The sequence below is a fragment of the Neoarius graeffei genome, chromosome 13 (assembly GCF_027579695.1).
Source record: "Neoarius graeffei isolate fNeoGra1 chromosome 13, fNeoGra1.pri, whole genome shotgun sequence".
NCBI lineage: Eukaryota > Metazoa > Chordata > Actinopteri > Siluriformes > Ariidae > Neoarius > Neoarius graeffei.
Genome location: NC_083581.1, coordinates 4,816,045 through 4,843,803, shown reverse-complemented (window position 1 = coordinate 4,843,803; position 27,759 = coordinate 4,816,045). Strand labels below are relative to the sequence as shown.

The 27,759-nt window shown below is 41.1% G+C and overlaps 2 protein-coding genes across 3 annotated transcripts in view; one reads left to right on the top strand and one right to left on the bottom strand.

Moving 5' to 3' along the window:
• Window positions 1-3,782, bottom strand: part of snai1b (snail family zinc finger 1b) — a 91,995-nt gene extending 88,213 nt beyond the window's left edge. Inside the window, exon 1 of the mRNA XM_060937168.1 lies at window positions 3,507-3,782. The gene's annotated coding sequence lies outside the window, so the exon portion shown is untranslated. The remainder of the gene's footprint in view (window positions 1-3,506) is intronic.
• Window positions 79-27,759, top strand: LOC132896384 (tumor protein p53-inducible nuclear protein 2). 2 transcript variants are annotated; one of them, XM_060937166.1, is made up of 4 exons: window positions 79-367; window positions 11,721-12,089; window positions 14,505-14,967; window positions 20,753-27,759. In XM_060937166.1, exons 2-4 carry the CDS (start codon window positions 11,966-11,968, stop codon window positions 21,000-21,002), a joined length of 837 nt encoding a protein of 278 aa, XP_060793149.1. In that variant the 5' UTR covers window positions 79-367; window positions 11,721-11,965; the 3' UTR covers window positions 21,003-27,759. The 2 variants fall into 2 exon arrangements, with proteins under 2 accessions (XP_060793149.1, XP_060793148.1); XM_060937165.1 differs by having other exon boundaries at window positions 80-367; window positions 20,750-27,759.

The following is a 27,759-nucleotide window of genomic DNA, read 5'->3' as shown; positions in this document are numbered from 1 at the left end:
ATCATGATTGGCTCAAGGACATGTTGTGGGCGGGGACATGGGCGTGGCTTGACTCCTCGTTACGTCACGATCAGCTGTTCTGAGTGTCTACGCTGTGATCTGCGGATCAGCTGGGCGAAGCAATAACAAGCAGGACAACAACAACAACAGAAGAACGCAAGGATAAATAAAGACTGCACACCCACCTTGTCGTGTAGTTTAAAGACATTTCTTCTAAGAAGAAAGCCTTTTTTATTATTATAAGGATTTTGATGTTAATATAATCCTGGTGCATTAACACTACCTCACAGAAAGGCTCCTGAACCTGGGCTTTAGTCGTGTTTTTTATTGTTTCTTACACGTTTACAAGGTGCTTGAGCAAAGGCAGGTAAGGTTTGGTTTTTTTTCGTTTATACATATTTGTTTCTCGTTCCATCCTGATCTCATATAGGCTGTAATATGCATAGGTCAGAATGAAGCATTATGGTTTTAATGTGTGTGTGTTGAGCCATAAAGTGTTAAATATTTTGCCATACATGGATAGATCATCTGCTGCTGATCATTAGGCGTCGATATGCCTTTTATAGTGCTCTCGCGTTGCCTTAGAATAACCTGATCTCATATCAGATGTCCTTTTTTTTTAACACCTTGTGTATTTTTTTTTTTTTTTTTAGATAAGCTCAGATAAACCTTACAGTTGGGGATTATTCTTTTCGTTTCAGTGTGATGAGCAACATTTATGCACCAACACCTCTATAGCATATATCTCGATATATCTATCTATATATCTATCTATATATTAGTGTGTGTGTGTGTGTGTGTGTGTGTGTGAACTGTTCGTGTAATTTGAACGTGTGTATTTTACAGGTCAGCTGTAATCTGGTTTATCTGAGCTATTGTTGAGCCGTTTAGCCCCTAACATGTCACCCTGCACATACAGGAACATCCCTTCTGTAAATACAGATTCATCATTCCGATTATCTGTCTATATCCTGGTTTTTTTTGTTTGTTTTGTTTTTTTATTCTCCAGAAATGTAAACACTGGGGTTGCCGGTGGAAGTGTTTTCCGCTTTCTTTCTCTGTCTGTCTAAACAAAATCGTCAATTGCAACCTAAAAAGTGTTTTTGATTTGTTTCTCCCTCGCATCATCATACGAGATGAACGCTTTGCACTGTTTTTATCTCAAAATGCGTCCATTTTTCTCTCTCCTTTTTGTCCTGGGTATTTTTCCGTCCTCTGGCCTCCGGAAGGCGGGGCTAACTGCGACAATGACGTCAATACTGTGCGCCGCCCCCGCCAAGCCCCGCCCACACGGCTGCTTTTGGCTGAATCCCAAATGGCTGTTTGTGCCAAGCTTTTGGTTTGGTGTGATCTAGGTTTACTGATTAAAAAGCCCTTTATTTTCAGGATTTTAAGGACAAACGGCATATTAAGAAAAGTTCCAAGATTACAGAACTACAAAACTGTCATCACTGACCATAAAGTGACAATTTAGACATTGATTGATTAAAAGGTGAAACAGCATCATGATATCTCATCTCATTAAATATCTAGGTTAAAAATACCTACTGTATTTGTTTCTCAATATAAAAATTATTCATTCAGGACTGTAATATAATTATTACAATTTTATGTAATATCTCCATATGGCGGCACGGTGGTGTAGTGGTTAGCGCTGTCACCTCGCTGCAAGAAGGTCCGGGTTCGAGCCCCGTGGTCGGCGAGGGCCTTTCTGTGTGGAGTTTGCATGTTCTCCCCGTGTCTGCGTGGGTTTCCTCCGGGTGCTCCGGTTTCCCCCACAGTCCAAAGACATGCAGGTTAGGTTAACTGGTGACTCTAAATTGACCGTAGGTGTGAATGTGAGTGTGAATGGTTGTGTGTCTATGTGTCAGCCCTGTGATGACCTGGCGACTTGTCCAGGGTGTACCCCGCCTTTCGCCCGTAGTCAGCTGGGATAGGCTCCAGCTTGCCTGCGACCCTGTAGAACAGGATAAAGCAGCTAGAGATAATGAGATGAGATCTCTTCACACTGCACTTTTTTTTTTTTTTTAACTTATTAGGGCCTGAGCACCGTTCGGTGCAAGACCCTATTGTTTTTTGAAAGATTTTTTTTTTCTTGTCACACTTGGTCTTATTTGAGACATTTCCCATGCACGAATACTCGTGAAATTTGATACACACGTCAGTCATTGTAATCGCTACTTAGCCACAGACGTTTGGCCCCAGGCATGGCCCAGGGACTTCATAGCGCCCCTTTTTCTATTCCCCATTGAAATGAATGGGTAGAACTTTGGAGTGATGATGTCATAAGGCCATTTTGGAGTGAAATTACACATGGTCATTTTTAACGTACTCCTCCTAGACGGTTCATCAAATTCATGTCAAACTTGGCAAACATGATGCCAAGATATTGCTGAAGTTGAATTGCAAAGGGATTTTTGATATGTTGAAATATTATAACATAATATGCCAAGATATTGCTGAATGTTGAACTCGATATCTTGTAATAGGATTCTGATTCTGATACTGTTACAATTCTGTGCACACTCATACGGAGTCCAGTCCTTATTTTACACATACACATGATCAAATACACACACAAGTACGTACATACATACATACATACATACATACATACAGAAGTACAAATATATACCTAAGCAAAAATGTTAGAAAGTTGAACCTTAAATATATTGTTAAATGGAAAATGTACACACAATAGCTTCATGTGTACTAAAGTACACTGGCATAACCTTTGCTTTTACACAGTAAATGCATGTTCTTTTCACATATACATGGTCTATTAATGTACCTGCTTCAGTGGTAGGTACTGAAACAAACTGTGTGACGTCTTTGGCTCCCATAAAGTCAATAAGGCACTGAGTTTTTAAAGTATCTTCATTAAAATCTCCCAAAATGACACTTATTACCTCCTTGGGATAATAGGTCAAGCAGATTTAATTTTATTGTGTATTTTATTTATATTTGTTTTATTGTTACTGTTCTCTAAGTGCTACCAAACAGTTTCATTATATAACTACAATGACAATCAAGTCTTGTATTATTATATAGATGCGAGTGTTTTTTTACTGGAAAATACGCCACTCGTGTTTTTCATCTAGGCTCCATTCATCCAGGACATGGAGAACCAAAACCATGACACAAATCTCTATATATCAGTCATGAGGAAATCGATTAATTGTTTTCATAAATTTGGGTACTTTTTGTTTGTATCTATATACAGTGGTCTGCAGAAGTTTGGGCACCCCTGGTCAAAATTGCTGTTACTGTGAACAGTTAAGCAAGTTGAAGATGAAATGATCTCCAAAAGGCATAAAGTTAAAGATGACTCATTCCCTTAATATTTTAAGCAAAAACAATTTTTTTAATTTTCATCTTTTACATTTTCTAAATGACAAAGGGCCTGAAGCAAAAGTTTTGGCAAGTATCACAGCTTGTAAACACTTTTTTTTTTTTTTTTTTTTTTTTTTTTTTTTGTAGCCAGCTAATAATCTTTCAGTTCTTACCTGGGGGATTTTCACACTTTCATCCTTGCAAAAGGCTTCCCGTTCTACAAGTTTCTTGGTCTGTCTTGCATGCACTGCTCTTTTGAGATCTATCCACAGATTTTTCAATGATGTTTAGGTCAGGGGACTGTGAGGGCCCGGGCAAAACCTTCAGCTTGTGCCTCTTGAGGTATTCCATTGTAGATTTTGATGTGCGTTTTGGATCATCGTCTTATTGTAGGACCCATCCTCTTTTTAACTTCTATTTTTTTTACAAATGGTGTGATGTTTCCTTCCAGAACTTGCTGGTATTTATTCAAATCCATGCTTCCCTCGACCAATGAAATGTGCCCTGTGCCACTGGCTGCAACACAACCCCAAAGCATGATTGATCCACGCCCATGCTTCAGATTTGGAGAGGTGTTCTTTTCCTGGAATTTGGCACCCTTTTTTTTCTCCAAACATATCTTTGCACATTGTGGCCAAAAAGTTCTATTTTGATTTCCTCAGTCCACAGGACTTGTTTCCAAAATGCATCAGGCTTATTTAGATGTTCGTTTGCAAACTTCAGACGCTGAATTTTGTGGCTAGGACGAACGGTTTTCTTCTGATGACTCTCCCATGAAGGTCATACTTGTTCAGGTGTCGCTGCATAGTAGAACAGTGCACCACCACTCCAGGGTCTGCTAAATCTTTCTGAAGGTCTTTTGCAGTCAAACAGAGGTTTTTATTTGCCTTTCTAGCAATCCAACGAGCAGTTCTTTCAGAAAGTTTTCTTCATCTTCCAGACCTCACCTTGATCTCCACTGTTTCTGTTAACTGCCATTTCTTAATAACATTACGATCTGAGGAAACAGCTACCTGAAAACACTTTGCTACGTTCTTGTAGCCTTCTCCTGCTTTGTGAGCATCAATTATTTTATTATTCAGAATGCGAGGGAGTTGCTTAGAGGAGCCCATGGCTGTTGATTTTAGGGACAAGTTTGAGGAGTCAGAGAATTTATACAGCTTTGAAATCTGCATCATCTGACCTTTCCTAACGAAGAATTTGAACAAGCCACAGCTCAATAAGCTAATTAAGGTCTGGAACCTTGGTAAAATGGCCCTTTTCCACTACCCTTTTTCAGCTCGCTTCAGCTCACTTCAGCCCGACACGGCTTGCGTTTCGACTATCTAAGAACAGCACGACACAGCTCGCTTCAGCCCTGCTCAGCCCCCAAAACTCGCATGGTTTTGGAGTAGGGCTGAAGCGAGCCAAACCGAGCTGAGTGAGGCTAGGGGCGTGAGGAGACACTCCCCTGTGCACTGATTGGTGAGGAGGAGTGTCCTCACACGCCCACACACGCCCCGCGAGCACGCTGGGATCTGTAAACACCGTAAACCCGGAAGAAGGAGAATTACGAATTACGAGAATTATGAAGCCTTATGCGCCTCGCCTCATCTATACGCTCTTGCCAGTATCTGTTGGCATTGTCGGTGACAACAAGCCACAGCACCAAGACCAGCAACACTAACGACTCCATGTCCTCCATGTTTATTGTTTACTATCCGGGTCGTGAGACTACCGCTTAAAAGATCACTGATGTCACTGTTTGCGCCGCCTAACGACATCACCTGACGTCTACCCAATGTGTCCACCCACTTCCACCCAGCACGGTTCAGCGCGATTGTAGTCGAAATGCAACGCCAACAGCACAACATGACATGTTTTATTCCTCACACACCACACTGATTTGCCATGACATGTTTCCTTTAAGGGTTTTTCAAAAGGTTCATCAAGGCTTTTCAGCTTCCTGGACCTTTAGGGATTCTATCAGACCAGAGAACCATGAATGGTTCTAGATTTGCGTGTACAGCAGCATTAGCATAGTGCAGCATTAGTCATGGCTGTCATGAGGAAGATGTTATTTCTGTCCTCATGTGTCCTGTTAGCCTTTTAATCAGGAAGTAGCATTCTCCACCCTCTGCGTCCTCTCTTCTTGCCTTGCAAATGTGCTGAATTTAAGTCCATGCTTCCTTTGCACATGTAATTCTTTAAACACTTCCATATCTTATTCAATACACCCTGATCATTTCAAATTCATAGATTCAATTAAATCGGATCTAAAGCCCATCAGACATGAGATCAAGCGCAGGCAGTGAGCGAGTGTGCCAACATGTTGATGCAAATTTGACAGGGTGAGGCTGGGATTGGTATGTGGCTTGGAAAAATATTTGCATCTATTGATTTGGTAGATGCTTTAGTGACTGAACAGCTGAGGGCCAAGAGCATTTCTAAAGGGCCCAACATGTAAATGTGCTTTCATGCTAAATTATATATAATGCTTAGTCATTCTGCTCGATTTAGTTCCAATACCTGGACCTGTCGGAGTCACTTCCTGTCAGGAAACCTCTCCTGACTGGCAGGTGTCTTTTTCCACAGGTTACCAGGATTATTATTTTTTCTTTTACATTCATTGAACATTTAGAGGAAAAATGCCTGCTCTTATCCAACATCTGGACTATATTTTAGTCACAACAGCCCAAAGGAGATCAAATCATTTGCAGATAATCTCCAGTTTTGTTTTGGTGTCTCCCCCCCCCCCCCCCCCCCCCATATAAAAAATATGAGTATTGGAAAGTGCATCACTAATAATCAACGGCACATAAAGGACAGAAAAGGTCGAACGGTGGATGCCAATGACGCTCACCCAACCAAGTGCATTAACCCAAAATTCATATTGGTGCCATTGTGCATAATAATGCATGAATATAACTGTAACTTGCATTGATAAGTATAAACCAGTGTTTCTCAAACTTTTTTTTCAGACCAAGGACCACTTTGTCCCAAAAAAAAAATTTCTGGGACCACCTGTCAACCCAGTTTTATGTGGTGCAAATTCAGATGCAGAACGCTTTTTAAATAATAATAATGATGAAATTACAGGCCCGTTTGATTGCTGTTAAAAACAAGATTGGATAAATTTAACTTTCTAATAATGTTACAAAGCATACGCTAGCTTATCTTGAAAACGCTGACTACATTTGTAGATCACCTCGCGGACCACTTGAGGTCTCTCGCAGACCACCAGTGGTCTGCGGACCACACTTTGCGAAACACTGGTATAAACCAATCAAATGCTAGCACTAACTTTTTTTTTTTTAAATGGCAAAGCACTTCTCTTGCACTTTTTTTTTTTAAAACAAAAAACGGATTAGCTAGAAAACGTATCCAATAAAACTGAAAACTGTTCATGATTTTATCATTTTCCGGCAACATTAAAAATAAATATAGCCACAAGTGACGATGAATGTAATACAATATACATTACAATTTTGTTTGTCTTGGGGCACCGCACACACCTACCAAATTTAACACGGATAGGTGAAACTATATACCAGGAAAAAGTCTCAATGATGTGGGGGGTGCTATGGACAGGGCTCTACACTAACTTTTTTTTTTTTTTTTTTCAGGAGCACACATGCTCCTAAGTTAAAAATTTTAGGAGCACATGGAAAAAAATGGGGGCACAAGCACAAGTAGGTTTTCATTTTAAAGGTTTATTGCAGCGCAAACCTTAGACACACCAACACATAAAACGCAAAATTCAATTGAGAATGAATGAATGAACAAACAAATGAATAATGAACAACTGAATGAATGAACAAACAGTAGCTAAACAGAGAGCAGAGCGTAAGCTCTGCTCTCTGTTTAGCTACTGTTTGTTCATTCATCATATTAGTAGTAGCATCATATTCCAGCCACTCGAAATCTTTTAACCACTGAGGGTTGAACTTATATAATTTTCCCGCACCTTCTCCCGTCGTTCTAGCTTTCTTCACTACACATTCTTCCTCGTCCGTTCTTTTATTCTTGTTTCCACCATCATTGCTTTTAAAAAACGTCGTTATTCTCTGCATAGCGAATATATTTCTCAGCTCGGTCCGAACCAGCTCTCAGTCATCTCTCAGTTGAATGATCTGATGAATCCCTAAAAAGCACTTTTCCCACCTAATGCCACACCCACAACATACAACCGTGGGAAAGAGGGGCAATCACAGAAAGATGAGTAGAAAACGGGAAATGTTCATCTCATCTCATTATCTCTAGCCGCTTTATCCTTCTACAGGGTCGCAGGCGAGCTGGAGCCTATCCCAGCTGACTACGGGCGAAAGGCGGGGTACACCCTGGACAAGTTGCCAGGTCATCACATGGCTGACACATAGACACAGACAACCATTCACACTCACATTCACACCTACGCTCAATTTAGAGTCACCAGTTAACCTAACCTGCATGTCTTTGGACTGTGGGGGAAACCGGAGCACCCGGAGGAAACCCACGCAGACACGGGGAGAACATGCAAACTCCGCACAGAAAGGCCCTCGCCGGCCACGGGGCTCGAACCCGGACCTTCTTGCTGTGAGGCGACAGCGCTAACCACTACACCACCGTGCCGCCCACGGGAAGTGTTACGGGGGATATTTATTGTGATAGTAGGCTATTGTAGCGTTAGCACAAAAGCACCAGACTCAACTTTAACTGAAGGTGTTATTCAGTAGCCTAAACTTATTCAAGCTACAGACCGAGAAGAATAAAAATGCTGAAATCTCATGTCCCGGTAAAATGCACTAGCATGGCAGAACGGCAAAAAAAGTAACTTTTTCAGTGCAAGACAGAGGCAATGCACGCAACTACAGACAGGGAGCAAGGCGCAGGCAGAGCACATGTACACAACACTGAACACACACACACACTTACAACAATACAGGCCGTTACTCGTTACACTATATTAGGTAGGCTATCCAGTGCTGGATTTACATACAACCCCGATTCCAAAAAAGTTGGGACAAAGTACAAATTGCAAATAAAAACGGAATGCAATAATTTACAAATCTCAAAAACTGATATTGTATTCACAATAGAACATAGACAACATATCAAATGTCGAAAGTGAGACATTTTGAAATTTCATGCCAAATATTGGCTCATTTGAAATTTCATGACAGCAGCACATCTCAAAAAAGTTGGGACAGGGGCAATAAGAGGCTGGAAAAGTTAAAGGTACAAAAAAGGAACAGCTGGAGGACCAAATTGCAACTCATTAGGTCAATTGGCAATAGGTCATTAACATGACTGGGTATAAAAAGAGCATCTTGGAGTGGCAGCGGCTCTCAGAAGTAAAGATGGGAAGAGGATCACCAATCCCCCTAATTCTGCGCCGACAAATAGTGGAGCAATATCAGAAAGGAGTTCGACAGTGTAAAATTGCAAAGGAGTTTGAACATATCATCATCTACAGTGCATAATATCATCAAAAGATTCAGAGAATCTGGAAGAATCTCTGTGCGTAAGGGTCAAGGCCCGAAAACCATACTGGGTGCCCGTGATCTTCGGGCCCTTAGACAGCACTGCATCACATACAGGCATGCTTCTGTATTGGAAATCACAAAATGGCCTCAGGAATATTTCCAGAGAACATTATCTGTGAACACAACTCACCGTGCCATCTGCCATTGCCAGCTAAAACTCTATAGTTCAAAGAAGAAGCTGTATCTAAACATGATCCAGAAGCGCAGACGTCTTCTCTGGGCCAAGGCTCATTTAAAATGGACTGTGGCAAAGTGGAAAACTGTTCTGTGGTCAGACGAATCAAAATTTGAAGTTCTTTATGGAAATCAGGGACGCTGTGTCATTCGGACTAAAGAGGAGAAGGACGACCCAAGTTGTTATCAGCGCTCAGTTCAGAAGCCTGCATCTCTGATGGTATGGGGTTGCATTAGTGCGTGTGGCATGGGCAGCTTACACATCTGGAAAGACACCATCAATGCTGAAAGGTATATCCAGGTTCTAGAGCAACATATGCTCCCATCCAGACGACGTCTCTTTCAGGGAAGATCTTGCATTTTCCAACGTGACAATGCCAAACCACATACTGCATCAATTACAGCATCATGGCTGCGTAGAAGAAGGGTCCGGGTACTGAACTGGCCAGCCTGCAGTCCAGATCTTTCACCCATAGAAAACATTTGGCGCATCATAAAACGGAAGATACGACAAAAAAGACCTAAGACAGTTGAGCAACTAGAATCCTACATTAGACAAGAATGGGTTAACATTCCTATCCCTAAACTTGAGCAACTTGTCTCCTCAGTCCCCAGACGTTTACAGACTGTTGTAAAGAGAAAAGGGGATGTCTCACAGTGGTAAACATGGCCTTGTCCCAACTTTTTTGAGATGTGTTGTTGTCATGAAATTTAAAATCACCTCATTTTTTTCTTTTTAAATGATACATTTTCTCAGTTTAAACATTTGATATGTCATCTATGTTCTATTCTGAATAAAATATGGAATTTTGAAACTTCCACATGATTGCATTCCGTTTTTATTTACAATTTGTATTTTGTCCCAACTTTTTTGGAATCGGGGTTGTACTTTGCAGTTTAACGTTTGATACATTTTAGAATGTTAAACTCGTCGCGTCTGTGCTCAGTGCTTTCCTAAATTGTCGGCCGCAAGAAGCCCTCGCATAAATGCGCGTGGGTTTTTTTTTTTTTTTTTTTTTTTCGTTGTTCGCATGCCGAAAAATTAATTCGCAAATGCGAGTGAAATGTGCGCACTGTAGAGCCCTGGCTATGGAGCTCCCAGACACACCCGGGGCCAAGCATCTATCACTGAGTAGCAGTGGCCAGGACTGATGGGTGTACCAAATTTTATGAATTTTCATTCATGGGAACCACCTCAAAAATGACCAAGTCTTGAAGAATAAGAATCCTTAGAAAAACAATAGGGCCTTGCACCGCTGTGCATTGCCCTCTGGTGGACACTGGCAGGCGCGCACCTCCGGTGCTCGGGCCCTAAATAGATGCTCTGTTATGTAGAAAAGCTTCCCTGGCTCATTTCAAATGCCAAACATATATGCCAAGTCGTTTCTTTTTGACCTGAACATTACACCTATCGCACATTTCTGTGCTCCTATCTGCCAAGTTAAATTTGTGTCCAGTGTATTCAAGACACTCTTTTGCTTAACCAAATGTACTAAAGCATACTCATGAAGTTGAGACAAGTACACTCGATGAGAAACACACACAGGAGTAAGTGTAACTTGTAAATTAAACATGGCTATGAATGGATAACGAATAAAATTTTAATAAATATAAATAAATTGCTGTGGTATAAAAAGAAGAAAAACCACTCATTGATGTGTTATTAAAGGGAAAAAAAATCAACTTTGGGGTGGTAACAGTAACGCCACTTCATCACATCATACAACCAGTGATGGAATGAAGTTCTTTTACAAATGTATACTCTTATGGCCCTTTTCCACTACCCTTTTTCAGCTCACTTCAGCCCGACACGGCTTGCGTTTCGACTACCTCAGAGCAGCACGACTCAGCTCGCTTCAGCCCTGCTTAGCACCCAAAACTCGTACAGTTTTGGAGTGGGGCTGAAGCGAGCCAAACCGAGCCGAGTGGGGCTAGGGGCATGAGGAGACACTCCCCTGTGCACTGATTGGTGAGGAGGAGTGTCCTCACATGCCCACACGCCCCGCGAGCACGCTGGGATCTGTAAACCCGGAAGAAGAATTACGAGAATTTCTGAAGCCTTATGCGCCTCGCCTCATCTATACGCTCTTGCCAGTATCTGTTGGCGTTGTCGGTGACAACAAGCCACAGCACCAAGACCAGCAACACTAACGACTCCATGTCCTCCATGTTTATTGTTTACTATTCGGGTCGTGAGACTACTGCTTAAAAGGTCACTGATGTCACTGTTTGCGCCGCCTAACGACATCACGTGACGTCCACCCACTTTCGCTAACTCCACCCAATGTGTCCACCCACTTCCAGCCAGCACGGTTCAGCGCGGTTGTAGTCGAAATGCAACTCCAACAGCCCCACTCAGCTCGACTCAGCCCGACTCAGCACGGCACGGCTCAGCCCAACTCAGCCGCGTTGGTAGTGGAAAAGCGGCATTAGAAAAAGGGTTCTCAAGGGTTCTTTGTATAGTTAAGGGTTTTTAGCTTCCCAAAAAAGTTCTTGTTCCCTACAAGTAAGAATAACTATCAAATCTTCTGAGAATTCTAAGTAAGTAACTTTTCCTCTGGATTGTTCTCAATGTTTCTTCAAAGCTATCAGTGATGCACTGCTAATTTGAGAGGATTGAAATCCATCTTGTGTGAAAAACTTTTTTTTTTGAAAGATGGAGAATTTTCTTCTTATGTTAACATTTTCCTCCATCTTTGTGTCCTGCAGGCCTTTGCAGTAAAAGACCATAAATTTGCACTTCAAAATTTATCAACTCTTCCAAGGTTCCTTCCACCAACAAGTGCTTGAAAAGCAAAAGACGCCAATAACGCACTGTGCTGATTCTTCACAACCCGCCACAGAAGACCATCGGCATTAGTAACTGTAGATCCAGTGTCTCTTCCAAGACAAATTCCAAGGCAGCTTTCCCTCAGGATACCTACACAATCTGCCCTTTGACCTCCAAAGCGGCCATGTTCCAGCGACTTAGCAACCTTCTGTTCGGCGCGGTGGAGGACGTCTCTGCTGAGCTCAATGGACCCAAGCCCTGTGTGACCGAGGTGGACGATGAGGGATGGCTTCTGGTCAGCGTCCCCGGTGAGTAGGTGGATCATGGGTAGTGGCATTAAATACTGGTTGTGGAACCAGCCGCAGGTTTTAGGGGTCAGTACCATGGTGGTAGAAAGTAATAATGTGTCCAGAACTTCAGCATCTTCACTGTTTTTAGTGCAATGTTCCATTCCACCGAGTGTTTGGTTTGGGACATGTCCACAGTGGGCTGTTGAATGAGATCATGTCATGACTGATCCACTATATTGTATGGTTGACTTTATTTCACTCGGCCCACTGTGAGAAAGAGGGGAAAAGAAACAATTAAAATAATGCTAAAGATGAAAGAATGAAGGAAAACGAGCAACCGTACAAGCAAGCAAAGAAAAAAAGCTTGAAGGCAAGATGGGTGTGGGAAAGGGGGGAGAGAGAGATAAAAAAAAGAGACAAACAAGACAGAAGAAGGTCAAAGATAAAGGGTGTGTAGAAAGAAAAAGAGAGAGAGAAAACAAGCAACTAAATAAATTAATAAAAAAAATCAATTAAAATAATGCTAAAAAGATGAAACAATGAAGGAAAATGAGTACAAGCAAAGAAAGAAAGAAAGCCTGAAGGCAAGATGGGTGTGGGAAAGTAGAAAACGATCCAGAAAGAGACCAAAGAAAGAAGACGGAAGAGAGTCAAAGCTAAATAAAGGGTGTGTAGAAGGAAGGAAAGAAAACAAGCGGATAGATAGATAGAATCAATTGAAATAATAAAAAAAAGATGAAGGAAAATGAGCAACTGTACAAGTAAGGAAAGAAAGAAAGCTTGAAGGGAAGATGGGTGTGGGAAAATGGAGAAAGAGACAGAAGAAATACGAAGCTAAATCAAGAGTGTTTGGAAAGAAAGACTGTAGGATGGATGAAAGTAAACAATGAAGAACAGAAACCGATAAAAGGGAGAAAAATGCAGAATAGGGTCAAAGCTAGGGATCGACCGATATATATATATATTTTTTTTCAGGGCCGATACCGATTATTATGGAATTGGGATGCCGATAACCGATAAATGTAAACATTATAATTCTCATGAAATTAAACATAGCACACACTGACACAGACCTTCATATCCATGAAATGTATGTTTAATTGTAAAATTGAACATGAAATTTTGTGCAGGGAGATGCCAGCAGCATTTGTACAATAAAGTCAAACATTAGTTAGAATAAAATGAGAAATAAAATAATAAAATAAATATTCACCAATAGAAAAATAAATCACTCCCTACTATAATACAGCTCACCATTTTCAGTGGAAAATAAATGAAAATTCATTCTGGATTCTTTTACACGAAGAACTAAGTAAGACTTACCAACTTCAAGTAGTTTTTAAATAACAAATCAAGTGTAGGGAGCTGCCTGCAGCATTTTTTAAAAAGTAAAATCAAACAAAGTCGGCTATCACTCCCTATTGTGTAACAACTTAACAAGTAACCGTCTACATTCTAATGCTTTTAATGCCCAAGCCTAATATTCCCAATTTAGGAGGATTATATTGTAGTGAAGGAAGCATTACATGTAGTTTCAGCGAGACTAGTTGGTTGTAGGCTAATTCAAGTGCTTCCTTCCGTAAGCGAAGTTTGCCTGGCTACACAGATGCAAACGGACAATTTTAACGAGTAGTAGATGAAGAATGTAAACATATAATGATGTTGTGCTTTTGCAACTTGTGTGTTTGTGACTTATTGCGGCAAAAGCAGCGTGTCCTTACCTTGAAGTGGGATCTGCTTCTGCCCGAATGCCCATACGGCCGCCTTGAAACAGTTCACAGCGTTTAGCTACGCGTGTTGATTGGCTGTATCCCTTGTGCCGCTTCTGCCCGAGTGCCCGTACGACCGCCTTGAAACAGTTCACAGCGTTTAGCTACACGTGTCGATTGGCTATATCTCTTGTGCCAAACAAATCAGATGTTGTGGTGGGCAGGACCGTGTTCTTGAACTCAGAGAGGCGAGTGCAGGAAAGGACGTGCAGTGACGGTCGTGTTAGGAATGAAATGGCTGCAAAAAGGCATGTTATCGGCATATCGGTGGAAGTTATGGCCGATACCGATAACCCTAAAAATGCAGAATATCGGCCCGATATATCGGCCAGGCCGATTATCGGTCGACCCCTAGTCAAAGCTAAATGATGGGTGTATGAAAAAGAGAAAGAAGGTGCAACCTTTCACTTGAGATTTCTGTAAAACAATCACAAACACTTCATTTAACTAATGACAATTTTATGTCTTATGTTTTGTTTTTTCTTTTTCTTTTTTTTAACCTTCTCCTGTCTCCCCGTTTTGACTCTGTTCCTCTCTCTGCTGTGTGTTTTGTATGTTGATGTTTTATGGCAACCCCTACTTGCATGGCTTTTATTTCCTGTTGCTGCCTTTTCCACCCTTTACTTTATACCCTGCACCCCTATCTGCACCCCTCCCCCATCAGGTGATAGCAACTGTACCCCTTTGGGTGAGGACGGGGCGGAGGTCCCATCGATAGCACAATCTCTTCCACATAGTGAGTGTCCGAGGGTGGAATCTGGATGTGATGTAGCCACTCCCCTCTCTCGTACAGGTGACGCCGCCCCTTTCTCATGCAAACGGCGCAGGACTAGAGCAGGCCGCTCTCTGGCGGCGTGTCCTCCCTCGTCTCGTTCCCTTCACTCCCCGCTTTCCCTCGACTCTCCCTCCCCGCTTGGGTCAGGTGGAGCGAATGTGCCGTCTGACCCCACCCCCTGTGGGTTGGATGAGAGCTGGTTCATCACTCCTCCACCCTGTTTCACTGCAGAGGGAGCGCCAGCTGAGACCAGCCCCATGGAGGACCTGCTCATCGAGCATCCTAGCATGTCCGTCTACGTCTCCTCATCCAACCTGGAGCAGAGCACAGCTAACATGGCTGACAGCATGAGGTAGGCTTCAGCATCACAAAAACAACCTGCTTCCATGTCGCCCCTCACGCACAAGCCGCTTCCGCATCACCCCCCATGTCCAACCTCCAATCTGGTTCAAAACACTACCAAGAATTGTTCTTATAGAAAGAAATATTGATTAAATTCAGAAAAAAGAAGATAAATGGTGAGATGCTTCGTCATAGTAATGAGTCTTTTCTCATAATAACAAGGTACTTTTCTCATCAGGATGAGCTGATATATTGTAATGACAAGTTGCTTTTCATGTCATAATTTTTTTTTTTTTTTAATTATAAGAAGATAACTTCTTGCCATGAGATTCTTTCTTGTTATAATGAGTAGATTTCTTGTAGTAATGAGATGCTTTTCTTGTAATAATAAGACATTTTCACGTCATAAACTGAAGCTTTTCTCAGAATAATAGTTTCCTTTTGTCGGATAATAATGAGATGTTTTGATTTGTAATAAAAATATGCTTTTCTCAAAACATATACTTTTCTTGAAAAAATGAAATGTTTTCTTGAAAAATCAAGAAGCTGTTTCTCATAATAATGAGGTCTTTTGTACAACCCCAAATCAGCGAAAGTCGGGATGGTATAGAAAATGCAAAGTGAAAAGAAAGAAAGCAGTGATTTTTCTAAATGTACTTTGACTTGTATTTCATTCCGGTTCATTCAGTCTGCAGATATTTCATGTTTTGTCAGTCAACTTCGTTTCATTTGTTAATATCCATCCATTCCTGCATTTCAGGCCTGCAACACATTCCAAAAAAGTTGGGACGGGGGAAATTTAGGGCTCGTAATGAGGTAAAACAATTAAATAATGATGTGATTTGAAACACGTGACTGTAATCATGATTTGGGACAAAATCAGTACCCAAGAAAGGGCTAGACTTTGAGGAGCAACGATGGGCCGAGGATCACCAGTTTATCAACAAATGCATGAGAAAGTAATTGAAATGTTTAAAAACAATGCTCTGCAAAGAAATATAGGAAGAGATTTGGATATTTCACCCTCTATGGTGCATAATATCATTTAAACAATTCAAGGAATTTGGAGGAATTTCAGTGTGTAAAGGGCAAAGGCTCAAGCCTAATCCGAACACTCATGATCTCTGATTCCTCACTGCATCAAGAACCATCATTTAACTACAGCTGATAGAACCACATGGGCTCTGGATTACTTTGGCAAACTTTTATCAAGCTACAATACAGAGTTACATCCACAAACACCAGTTAAAACTTTACTGTGTAAAAAGGAAGTCTGATGATAACTGTGTCCAGAAGTAGCGCCATTGACTTCTCTGGGCTTGGAGGCATCTGGGATGGATCAGACAGTGGAAACATGTATTGTGGTCAGATGAATCCATATTCCGGGTGTGGGTTTTTTGTTTTGTTTTTTTTTAAGAAAGGGACGCTGTGTGCTCCAGACCAAAGACAAAAGGGACCATCATGAACAAGTCCAAAAGCCAAGGTGTGTCATGGTATGTCATGGTATGGGGTTGGGTCAGTGCCCTTGGCAAAGGTAGCTTACACTTCTGTGATGGAGCATTAATGCAGAAAAGTACTTTAAGATTTTGGAACAACATACAGTGGGGCAAAAAAGTATTTAGTCAGTCACCAATTGTGCAAGTTCTCCCACTTAAAAAGATGAGAGGCCTGTAATTTTCATCATAGGTACACTTCAACTATGAGAGACAAAATGAGGGGAAAAAAATCCAGAAAATCACATTTGTCTTTTTTTTTAAGAATTTATTTGCAAGTTATGGTGGAAAATAAGTATTTGGTCAATAACAAAAGTTCATCTCAATACTTTGTTATATACCCTTTGTTGGCAATGACAGAGGTCAAACATTTTCTGTAAGTCTTCACAAGGTTTTCACACACTGTTGCTGGTATTTTGGCCCATTCCTCCATGCAGATCTCCTCTAGAGCAGTGATGTTTTGGGGCTGTCACTGGGCAACACGGACTTTCAACTCCCTCCAAAGATTTTCTATGGGGTTGAGATCTGGAGACTGGCTAGGCCACTCCAGGACCTTGAAATGCTTCTTACGAAGCCACTCCTTCATTGCCCGGGCGGTGTGTTTGGGATCATTGTCATGCTGAAAGACCCAGCCACATTTCATCTTCAATGCCCTTGCTGATGGAAGGAGGTTTTCACTCAAAATCTCACAATACATGGCCCCATTCATTCTTTCCTTTACACGGATCAGTCGTCCTGGTCCCTTTGCAGAAAAACAGCCCCAAAGCATGATGTTTCCACCCCCATGCTTCACAGTAGGTATGGTGTTCTTTGGATGCAACTCGGCATTCTTTCTCCTCCAAACACGACAAGTTGAGTTTTTACCAAAAAAGTTCTATTTTGGTTTCATTTGACCATATGACATTCTCCCAATCCTCTTCTGGATCATCCAAATGCTCTCTAGCAAACTTCAGACGGGCCTGGACATGTACTGGCTTAAGCAGGGGGACACGTCTGGCACTGCAGGATTTGAGTCCTTGGTGGCATAGTGTGTTACTGATGGTAGCCTTTGTTACTTTGGTCCCAGCTCTCTGCAGGTCATTCACTAGGTCCCCCTGTGTGGTTCTGGGATTTTTGCTCACCGTTCTTGTGATCATTTTGACCCCACGGGGTGAGAGCTTGTGTGGAGCCCCAGATCGAGGGAGATTATCAGTGGTCTTGTATGTCTTCCATTTTCTAATAATTGCTCCCACAGTTGATTTCTTCACACCAAGCTGCTTACCTATTGCAGATTCAGTCTTCCCAGCCTGGTGCAGGTCTACAATTTTGTTTCTGTTGTCCTTTGACAGCTCTTTGGTCTTGGCCATAGTGGAGTTTGGAGTGTGACTGTTTGAGGTTGTGGACAGGTGTCTTTTATACTGATAACGAGTTCAAACAGGTGCCAATAATACAGGTAACGAGTGGAGGACAGAGGAGCCTCTTAAAGAAGTTGTTACAGGTCTGTGAGAGCCAGAAATCTTGCTTGTTTGTAGGTGACCAAATACTTATTTTACCGAGGAATTTACCAATTAATTCATTGAAAATCCTACAATGTGATTTCCTGGATTCTTTCCCCCCATTCTGTCTCTCATAGTTGAAGTGTACCTATGATGAAAATTACAGGCCTCTCTCATCTTTTTAAGTGGGAGAACTTGCACACTTGGTGGCTGACTAAATACTTTTTTTGCCCCACTGTATGCTGCCTTCAAGACGACATCTTTTCCAGGGAGATTTCAACAAGACAATGCAAAACCACATTCTGCACACATTACAAAGGTGTGGCTGTGGAAGAAGAGGGCGTGTCTCCTCTGTACCCCATAAAGAATGTGTGGAGAATTTAGAAATGAAAAACATGACAGTGAAGACAGTTTGCAGGAAGAACGGGACAAAATAACACCTGAAACACTTCGTCACTTGGGGTCTTCAGCCCCTAAACATCTTAAGTGTTGTGAGAAGGAATGGAAACCTCAAAGTCTAAAATTCATGAGGTAGAACATCAAATAACGTGCGGTTGTATTATTTTGAATGCGATACAGGTCAAAGATTATTTACAAATCATTGTTTTCAGTTTTAATTTCAATTTCAACATACCGTCCCAACTTTTTCTGATTTAGAGTTGTCGTAACAAGATGATTTTCTTGTAATAACAAGATGCTGGTGGGGAATTTTTCCTTGCATGCAGTAGTGCACACTGTGCAATGCATGAGTTCAGGGTTAATTAAAAAAAAAAAAAGCATAAACTTCTCAAAAAAGAAATACCAGACAGGGGTCAAAACCAGAGACACACAATACGAGAGAGAGAGTTTATAAGTAGTGAGTGTTCATGAGAAGGGAACAGAAATTGAGAGACAGAGGCGAGGGACAGAAAGACAAAACGGAGAAGGTGCACAATAAGGTGAAGGGTGACCGAATCAGGGCAGACATACTAATGATACTCACTTTGAAAGATAAATGGACAAATGTGTTGACAAAATGGATAGATGCAACCTAATTTCCAAAAAAGTTGGGACATTGTATAAACTGTCAATAAAAACAGAATGTGAAGATTTGCAGATCATGGAAACTCTTTCATTGAACTAGTGCAAAGGCAACATATCAAATGCTGAAACAGAGAAATTTTGTTTTTTGAAAGCTCATTTTGAATTTGATGCCAGCAACACGTTTCAGAAAAAGTTGTGTAATGCTTAAAACAAATACATTGGTTGACTGGCAACAGGTCATTAACATGATTGATTGGGTATAAAAAGGGCATCCCAGAGAGGTGGAGTCTCTCAGAAGTAAAGATGGGGCAGGGTTCACTGCTCTGTGAAAGACTGCGTGGGCAAACAGTGCAACAATTTAAGAATGATGTAACATTCTCAATGTATAACTGCAAAGAATTCTGGGATCACATTATCTATGGTCCATAATATCATTAAAAGATTCAGAAAATCTGGAGAAATCTCTGTATGCAAGAGACAAGGCTGAAAATGGACACTGTGATCTTCAGGCCCTCAGGAGACACTGCATTAAAAGCAGACACGTGTCTGTAGTGGAAATCACTGATATAAACCAGATATAAACAATATCCAGAAACACCACCACCTTCTCTGGGCCTGAGCTCTTTTATGATTGATTGAGGCAAAGTGGAAAACTGTCCTGAGCCCTGATGAATCAAAAGTAGAAATTCTTTTTAGAGATCATGGACACCACGTCCTCCAGGCTAAAGAAGAGAGGGACCATCCGGCTTATCAGTGCACAGCTCAAAAGCCAGCATTTGTGATGGTACGAGGGTGCGTTAGTGCACATGATATGGGTAGCTTGTACATCTGGGAAGGCAACATTAATGCTGAATGATATAAACACGTTTCAGAGCAATATGCTGCCATCCAGACAAAATCTTTTTCAGAGAAGGCCTTCCTTCTTTCAGCAACACAACGTCAAACCGCTTTCTGCACATATTAAAACTGCATGGCTCCATAGTAAGAGTCTAGGTGCTAAACTGGCCTGCTGCAGGAGACCCTGAACTGTTGAGCAACTGAAATTGTATATTAGGCAAGAATGGGACAAGATTTCTCTTTCAGAACTACAGCAATTGGTCTCCTCAGTTCCCAAATGTTTACGAAGTGTTTGTTAAAAGAAGAATTGATGCAATACAGTAGTAAACATGTTCCTGTCCCAACTTTTTTGAAACTGTGTTGCTGACATCAAATTCCAAATGAGCATGTATTCAAACAAACAAATCAATAAGTTGTCAGTTTTCTAAATTTGATGTGTTGCCTTCATATAATGAAATCTAGGCAAATTATCACATTCTGTTTTTATTTCTAGCTTAGTGTGTCAGCTTTTTTTGGAAATGGGATTGTGGATGGATGGATGAAAGAAATTTAAAATAATGCTGCAATAAGATGAAAGAAGGAAAACAAGTAATTGAGCGAACAAATGCAAGAAAAAATCTAAAATTTTAAAATGAACAGAAAAATGAAAGAAGGAAAATAAACAAGCAAATGCAGACAAGATGAAAGGAAAAGAACAAGAAAGAGAAAATAAATTCACGGAAGCAAGCAATAAAAAAAGATTTAGCAACTGTTATTGATGAGTTTGTAAACATTATCAGTTTATAATTTCTGTAATTCTGAATAATGAACACAGCTTTAGATTTTGATGAGTGATTTAAAAAAAAAAAAGTTCTTGGTTGTGGAATCAGACTTTTGGTTCTTTATGCTCTGAATATGGAGGTTAATATTTCCTGGCAGTTACGTGTTCAATTTCTGATCATTTTCCTCTCTTTCGGGTTCTCAGCAGGATGTCTGAATCCGCCCCAGCCCCTGTTACCCCTCGGCTGGTGCGAGGATCGGGGTGTCAGGCAGTTCCTCTTGCCAAAGTGACTCAGGCGAGCCGTGTTCAGAGGGCCAAAGCTCGCATGGAGCGTCGTCACCTGGGGCGTGGTCATACACAGCGCCAAAACCGCATCCGCCAGAAGATCCCATGCCACGTGGCTCACACACGCAACTCCTTCCTGCACCAACCATGCCAGCGTGGCTTCTACCATTGATCCAACCTTATCCCGGCATCATCCCACATCACCTCCCATAACATGTCTTCCATGTCTTTCACCAAAGCCCTCAATTTATATTAGTTTTGTCGTTACTCCAGTCACAAGCAGGAGTATTTTTAGCTTAAATTTTTGAGACCCCATCTGTTATGGTCAAACCGTTTTGTTTTTCCAACTAGCATGGCTCTCTTTCAGTAGTCGCAGCATTTTCTGATGTCTCAAAAATCAGCGAGTTGACACCCAGAAGAAAGTGAGAATGGCTAATAACAAAAACTAGCATAGATTTTGAGTCAAAACGAAAAAATCGGCAGCAGCATAGACACTGAGCATTAATGTGGAAGAACTCAAACAAGGGTCTGAGTCCAAATTTTCATCCTACATTTGTGTTGGAAGTCCAGTTTTCTTCTTTTTTTTTTTGTAAGAGTGAACGAAAATACCATAGAGGCTAAGATATATTGTGAAGTTAAAACATCACTTCAGAGAGAGAAAATACACAACGCTAACTTCTTGTTTCTGAGACGGAGAAAAGGGCTTTAACAACGCACAGAATGGTAAAGTAGGTTGATGAAAGTGAACGTGAGGATAAAACAGATTAGAGTGTGGGATGTTGGTGGAGAATTGAAAAGGGTGTAAGTAAGTATCATAGCTCACGGTATTGCCGTAGCATCGTAAAGGGAAAATCCAACCTACTATGGATTGAGAATTTAGATTTTAATTCTTTTCTTGCATTTTGTATATTAATTTACGCAACTCAGTATGTTGCGTTTTCCATTAAAATGCTTTGGTGCCTCCTCAAACATGTTTGGGTCAATTTAAGGTTAAGAAACCAAAGCCACTATGACTGACTGACTGACTGATTATATCAACAAGTCGTAATTAATGCAGTTTTAATTTTCCAAAATACACTGCAACTGTGCTATAATGAACTCTTACTACAAACTTTCGCAAATAACAAACTGAGTCAGAGTCTTCAAAAAAACCATCACTGAGCCATGCGTTCCTCTTCTCACCAGAGACGAACAATAAGTAATCAAGTCCACAGTCAAGTTAACACTGTTTACGCCATAAAAGAAAAGCTTAACGAGCTTTGCTTAGGTGTTGATCAGTAACAATTGTCAAAAACGGCGATCACTGACTTAATCCCTTAAAAGGACTTTATTTCATGAGCTAAAAGCAGTTTTACTCGAATCTTTACTCCGTAAGCATTGTTGTCATGGCTACTTGTAAACGTAAGATACTCTCCATCTATCAGAAAATGCAGGCGATAGACGGATGTAATCGCTGGAAGAGTTTTATTTAAAAACACACTAGCAAACAAATCCAAATCAGCGATCAAATATCAGAGTCAAGAAACTGGTAATGGTCAAGCGAGGCACAAACATGATCTCAAAGGCAGAGACAAAGAGCAAAATACGAAACAGAAACCAGAATATTAACATGGTGCTACAAAAGGATTGGTAATGTGAGACACAAGGTACAGTGCGTATACTTCGCAAAGTCTGTGTGTTACTGAGAGTCCTTCTAAGCGCACGCTGTGATTGCTCTCTAATCTGGAACAGGTGCATGGCAATTAGCCTTAATGGCGATGCATGCGTGCACGTGAGCAGCAGTTCAAGGTGCGCCACTGCACTTAGACATATCCTGGAGCATCTAAGGCGTCGTGAGAAAGCAACAAATTTGTCTAAAGAGTACAGTATCCTGAAAATTCAATTTCAACTTTTAAAGAAAAAGATCTCTGAGACTTCGTCCATAACTGCGATCAACATGATGGGCTGGGGGAAAAAAATGCAGCAAGCAAACGACAGCAAGTCTATCTTATTTCCTTTATTTCATAAATATGTACTGTAAGTGAATTAAGCATAAATATAAATTAGACACACAGTCTTGTTTTACGTAAGAGTGAGCATTTGGCGTGACAAGTGGCTCCATTTCAGTTTTGTGAACTTTTCAGTATAACGAACCATTTGGCCGTCCCCCAAGGAGTTCATTATTGCGGAGTTGCGCTGTAATTCTTGACTAAAGTCGGTTTTTATCTGATTTTACTGTCGCAGACAAAAATCGCACGCAGTAAAATAATTTGGTCAGGAGTTGAGATCATGTGACTTGCTCAGATTATTGATAGCTGATTTCATGCCATTGTGGCCAAAAAATGTTACAGCTAGGTAAGATCAGTCCATATTATGAGTTTGTACTGTATTTGCTAATATGCTAGCTAACTCGAGCTGCCCGCAATGCAGAAAACTAAGTTTTCCAACAGTAAAATCCAAGCTAAACGAATTCTATATTTTGAATAAAGGCACGCTGGCAAAAATCAGCATAATGACCGATTTTTATTTATTTTTTTTTTTTTTGAAAAAGTCAACCAAGAAAAAAAATAGATTTCATAAATCAGAGTTGAAAGCTACAGGTTTCGAACGAGACAAGAAAAGATGTACAAGCTTAAACACATGTGCAGGTTCTTTTCCTGTATCAATGGCAATAATACAGATGCTGTTCAAGTGTACACAAGTTTACTTTTTTTACTTTCCAGTTATGCCTAATCAGTCGTCTTTTTATGCTAAGAATGCATGTAATATTGAATACTGGGTGCTGAGTTAGCAACTACAGCTTAAGATCTAATTACGTTGAATGTATATTCATTGAGCCCTGCGATGACCTGGCGACTTGTCCAGGGTGTACCCCGCCTCTCGCCCGTAGTCAGCTGGGACAGGCTCCAGCTCGCCTGCGACCCTGTAGAACAGGATAAGCAGCTAGAGATAATGGATGGATGGTATATTCATTGAATCTCACCCAGTTTCAGGCATTTTTCCCATTTATGTGCATACGTGCTGGTCACATACTGATAGATGGATGTCCAGCCGAGAAAGAGGAGTATAAAGCCATCATCATCAATATTTTTCAGAGCCGGTGTGAGGCTGCTGTGGGTTACAGGGTTTGTTGGTTTATAGAGGGTCCAGGATAAGGATGAAAGAATTGAATCGCTGCCTATAGTTGGTACAGAACAAATAAACACAGCAACTAGGTTGCGCAAATCCTTGACTTAAATCTGGCGTCACAAAGGGGATGCGAATGAGCTCCAGACTCTGATTTGAGAGAACAATCAATTGTTTTGCAAACCTGTTGCACCTCTAATACCCCTTTTCCACCAAATCAGTTCCAGGGCTGGTTCGGGGCCGGTGCTGGTTCACAACTCGTTCAACTTGCGAGCCAGCTGAGAACCAGTTTGCTTTTCCATAGCTCGCGGTGCTAAGGGAAGCCACATCAGTTACGTCGCTGTATACGTCAGTTACGTCGCTACGTTTGCATAAACCTTGGCGCGAATATCGAAGCAAAAACAACACGGAAGAAGCAGCAACAACAACAATAATAATGGATGACTTCACGTTTGTACAGCTGCTGCTTCTCGTCGCTTAAAAATGGCGATCTTTCGCGGTCTTGTTATTGTTGTTGGTCTTAAGAACTCCCCCCCGCTGACGTAAGCGGTTCTTTCCTCTGGCCCAGCAGAGAATTGGTGCTAGCCTGGAACCGTTTTTTCTGGCCCCAGAGCCAGTTCTTTGTCGGTGGAAACAGAAAACCCGGTTCCAAACTAAGCACTGGCCCCGAACCAGCCCTGGAACTGCTTTGGTGGAAAAGGGGCATAAGTGGCGAAGCAGTCCCCTTTCAGAGGCATGTTCTTGAGCTTCCTCTCCATGCTCAGTGTCAGACCTGCATCTAAAACCCCCCCAAAAAAATCAATGTGATCATATTTGTAGACACAAAAGATCTCAAAAGTCGTCCATCCTCATATCAAATCAGTCGCCATGGCACTAGATTGAATTATTCATGTCATTCTCAGAAATCTGTCCCAGTCAGCAGTGATGAACGTTACTGATACTTCCTGTTTGCTCAAATATAGCTGATTAGAAAGCAAGCATATTTTGCCTAATGTAGCGAGCAAGTTCTTGGAAATCATAAGCTTGAGCTTATCCTGAGCTCAGAGCTAAAACTGGCCATGCTTTCTTTGGGAAGGATGAGGAAGAGGGCAGACAGCACTTTGCTCATGATGTAGCATGAACAGCAATTTGAAAAGATGTGGTGGCTTCATGTATCTCTAAGGAAGCATGTGTTAGTGTTCACCTTCTTTGGTTAGGCAAGAGCTAGCTAGTGCATAGGAATTGGGAAAATGGCCAAATTGGAAGGAAACGGGGTTAAGTAAAGCAATATTTCCACTACAAGTCCACTTTTAAACTGACGTTGAATGATCCCAAGCGATTCCAGTTCTCCAAGATGGCTGCCTTCATAACATCACAGCTTTCAGCTACGTTACAATGCATACTTGAGATAGACCTTCATTACTTGTAACAGCAAATGTCTGACATCAGAGTTTGCAAGGCATTCCTGTAATTTATTCCATTAAGGATGCCGTGATTTGTCTACTGGTCAGTCCTGGTTCGATGTTGCAGAAAATTTAGACATCACAGCTTTTAAACATATTTGTACCACTGGGATGTTTTCTAACGTGTGTGTGTGTGAGAGAGATGTGAGCTCTTCATGTGTGTGTACATCAGTGCTACCAGGATGGTTCTCACTAGTTGTGGGATGTAAACACACACACACACACACACACACGCACGCATGTCCATGTGCAGAATCCTTCCTCCTCCATCACTGTGTTCCGTTCCTCCATGAGATCCTCTGCGTCACACGTATCGTTGATGCTGATTAGATTAATGATGGTGCTGAAGATGTTTGACTGTAAAGTTCAACTTGGATGTATGTTTGCATTGTCTTACATTTTATGATGAATTTAGTTTTGTTTGTTTTTAAGCTGTGTGCGATTTGTTTGTTTTAAACATCAATATGAATGAGCGGGTGATGCTGATGTGCATGAGTTGGAAAAATATTTTAAATTATTCACATTTATGTACATATTATGCACAGCTATTTACAGTACAGTGTTTGAGTGATGCGTGTTTAATCTGAATGATGTCGCCATTTTTCGAAAATATCTTTAAGAAACTAAAGTTCAACACACAGAATTGAACCTAATTTTTTTTTTTTTCTCCAAACGATTTAGACCCCAGAAGGTGTTTGTTTCTTGATTATTATTTTTTGGAAATAAGGGTGTACCTGAAAATTTACATATGATTCTTTTACTATGTACCTGCATGTAATGGGCTATTTAGACATAACCTGACTGCGGAGATGATCTTCTGTATAACACAAAGGAAATCTATTCACAAAAATTGATATTTACATATTCAGAGATTTTTTTTTTTTTCTTCTCCCGTATATTTTTTCTTTCTTTCCAAAAGGTTTGTATGCACATTTTTATTCTTCATGGATGAATGTCAGAGGTGGATGTTTTGGGATATTTTGTTTTAAAAACAAAAAAAAACTAGGGCACTTCCTGTCCAGGTAGCAAATTGGTGTTGGGTGCCAGTCTTGGGTCAAAGTGATGGGCCAACATGGCTGCTAGAAGTGATAGGCTTTTGGTCAACTTGAAAACCATTTTGCCAATGTTGGGTCAGTGTTGGCCATTATATTAACCCAATGTTGGCCCAACATTGAGCTACTGGGGTTGACAGACTTTCAGCCACTTTTAACTTGACTTTGCCAATGTTGATCAAATGTCAGCCATGCCACTAGGGGTCAACACTGGGTGCCAACATTGGCGTAATATAACACAATGTAATGCTGAGCCACCAGGGCCAACCTCTAGCCACCTTTTGATCTATCTAACCATCACTGGCCCAAACTTGTCAGAGTTGTTTATAAAAGTGTGCCTTGGCGAACGTTGGATAACCATTGGGCCAGCAGTAGACCAGTGTTTACAGGGTTGTTATGAAAATTTCACCTTTGCCAACATTTAGTGCAACATTGTATGGGAGGCCCAAAATAGACACTGGATAAACATTAGTTTGCTACCAGAGTGCGTTCCTTTTGAGTGTCTCTTTTTATCAACGTGGTGCTTCTCGCCTACTGTGCCAGTCCGTACAGAGGTGACGCAACATCATACACATCAATTAAACCAAACGGGAGTTAACAGCGCCTCTACCTTCGACAAATCCATCACTGCTTATGTTACTTCTGTTTTTAACCCTGCACCACATCCTGTCTTTCCTGTTGTATAGGGCTGTTCCCCCCCGTGTGTGTGTAATGAAATGTGTGTGGTTATGGGAGCAGTGTGTTACACCTCAGGGCAGCTTGGGGTTTATTTGACTGTGTTTGATGCGAGAACCTAAACAGGGCAGGTAAATGGGGGGGGGATTAATTAACTAAAATAGATCTATAAGTGTGCTTGTATTTTTCCTTATGATTAGATGCAAATTTTGTTTTATTCACCATTCATAGTCATTTTTTTTTGTGAAAAATGAAGGGGGTGGACCATCAAACAGCGAGACTGCACACTTCTGTTTGGTTCTTGCGCCCTGAAACTATGGCAGCTTTTTCAAATGTAGGGGTTTACCTTTATGGGGGGGTGTCCTCTCTGAAACCTACATACACCCCCTTTCAAAAAAAAAACACAAATAGAATATATTAAAAAAGAATAACATATCTGATATCTATGGTGATCGTGCCTTTCACTATTCTGCATGTTTTCTTTTTTCTCCCCCCTTTTTTTTTTTTGGCGATTAGCTGATGTTTCTCTCCTGGTCCGTACGCAGTAGTAGAGACCTATGCAAAATACAAGGATGGGGTTCCAGCATCCATTCAGAAATGCAGGGACCGGGAAAAAAAAAAATTTACAAAATAAAAAAACCCTCTCAGGATGAAA

Coding starts and splice junctions, on each gene's coding strand:
- LOC132896384 (XM_060937165.1), top strand. CDS start 11,966: ATGTTCCAGCGACTTAGCAACCTTCTGTTCGGCGCGGTGGAGGACGTC. Junction 12,090..14,504: donor GCTTCTGGTCAGCGTCCCCG/GTGAGTAGGTGG, acceptor CTCCCCCATCAG/GTGATAGCAACTGTACCCCT. Junction 14,968..20,749: donor AACATGGCTGACAGCATGAG/GTAGGCTTCAGC, acceptor TCGGGTTCTCAG/CAGGATGTCTGAATCCGCCC.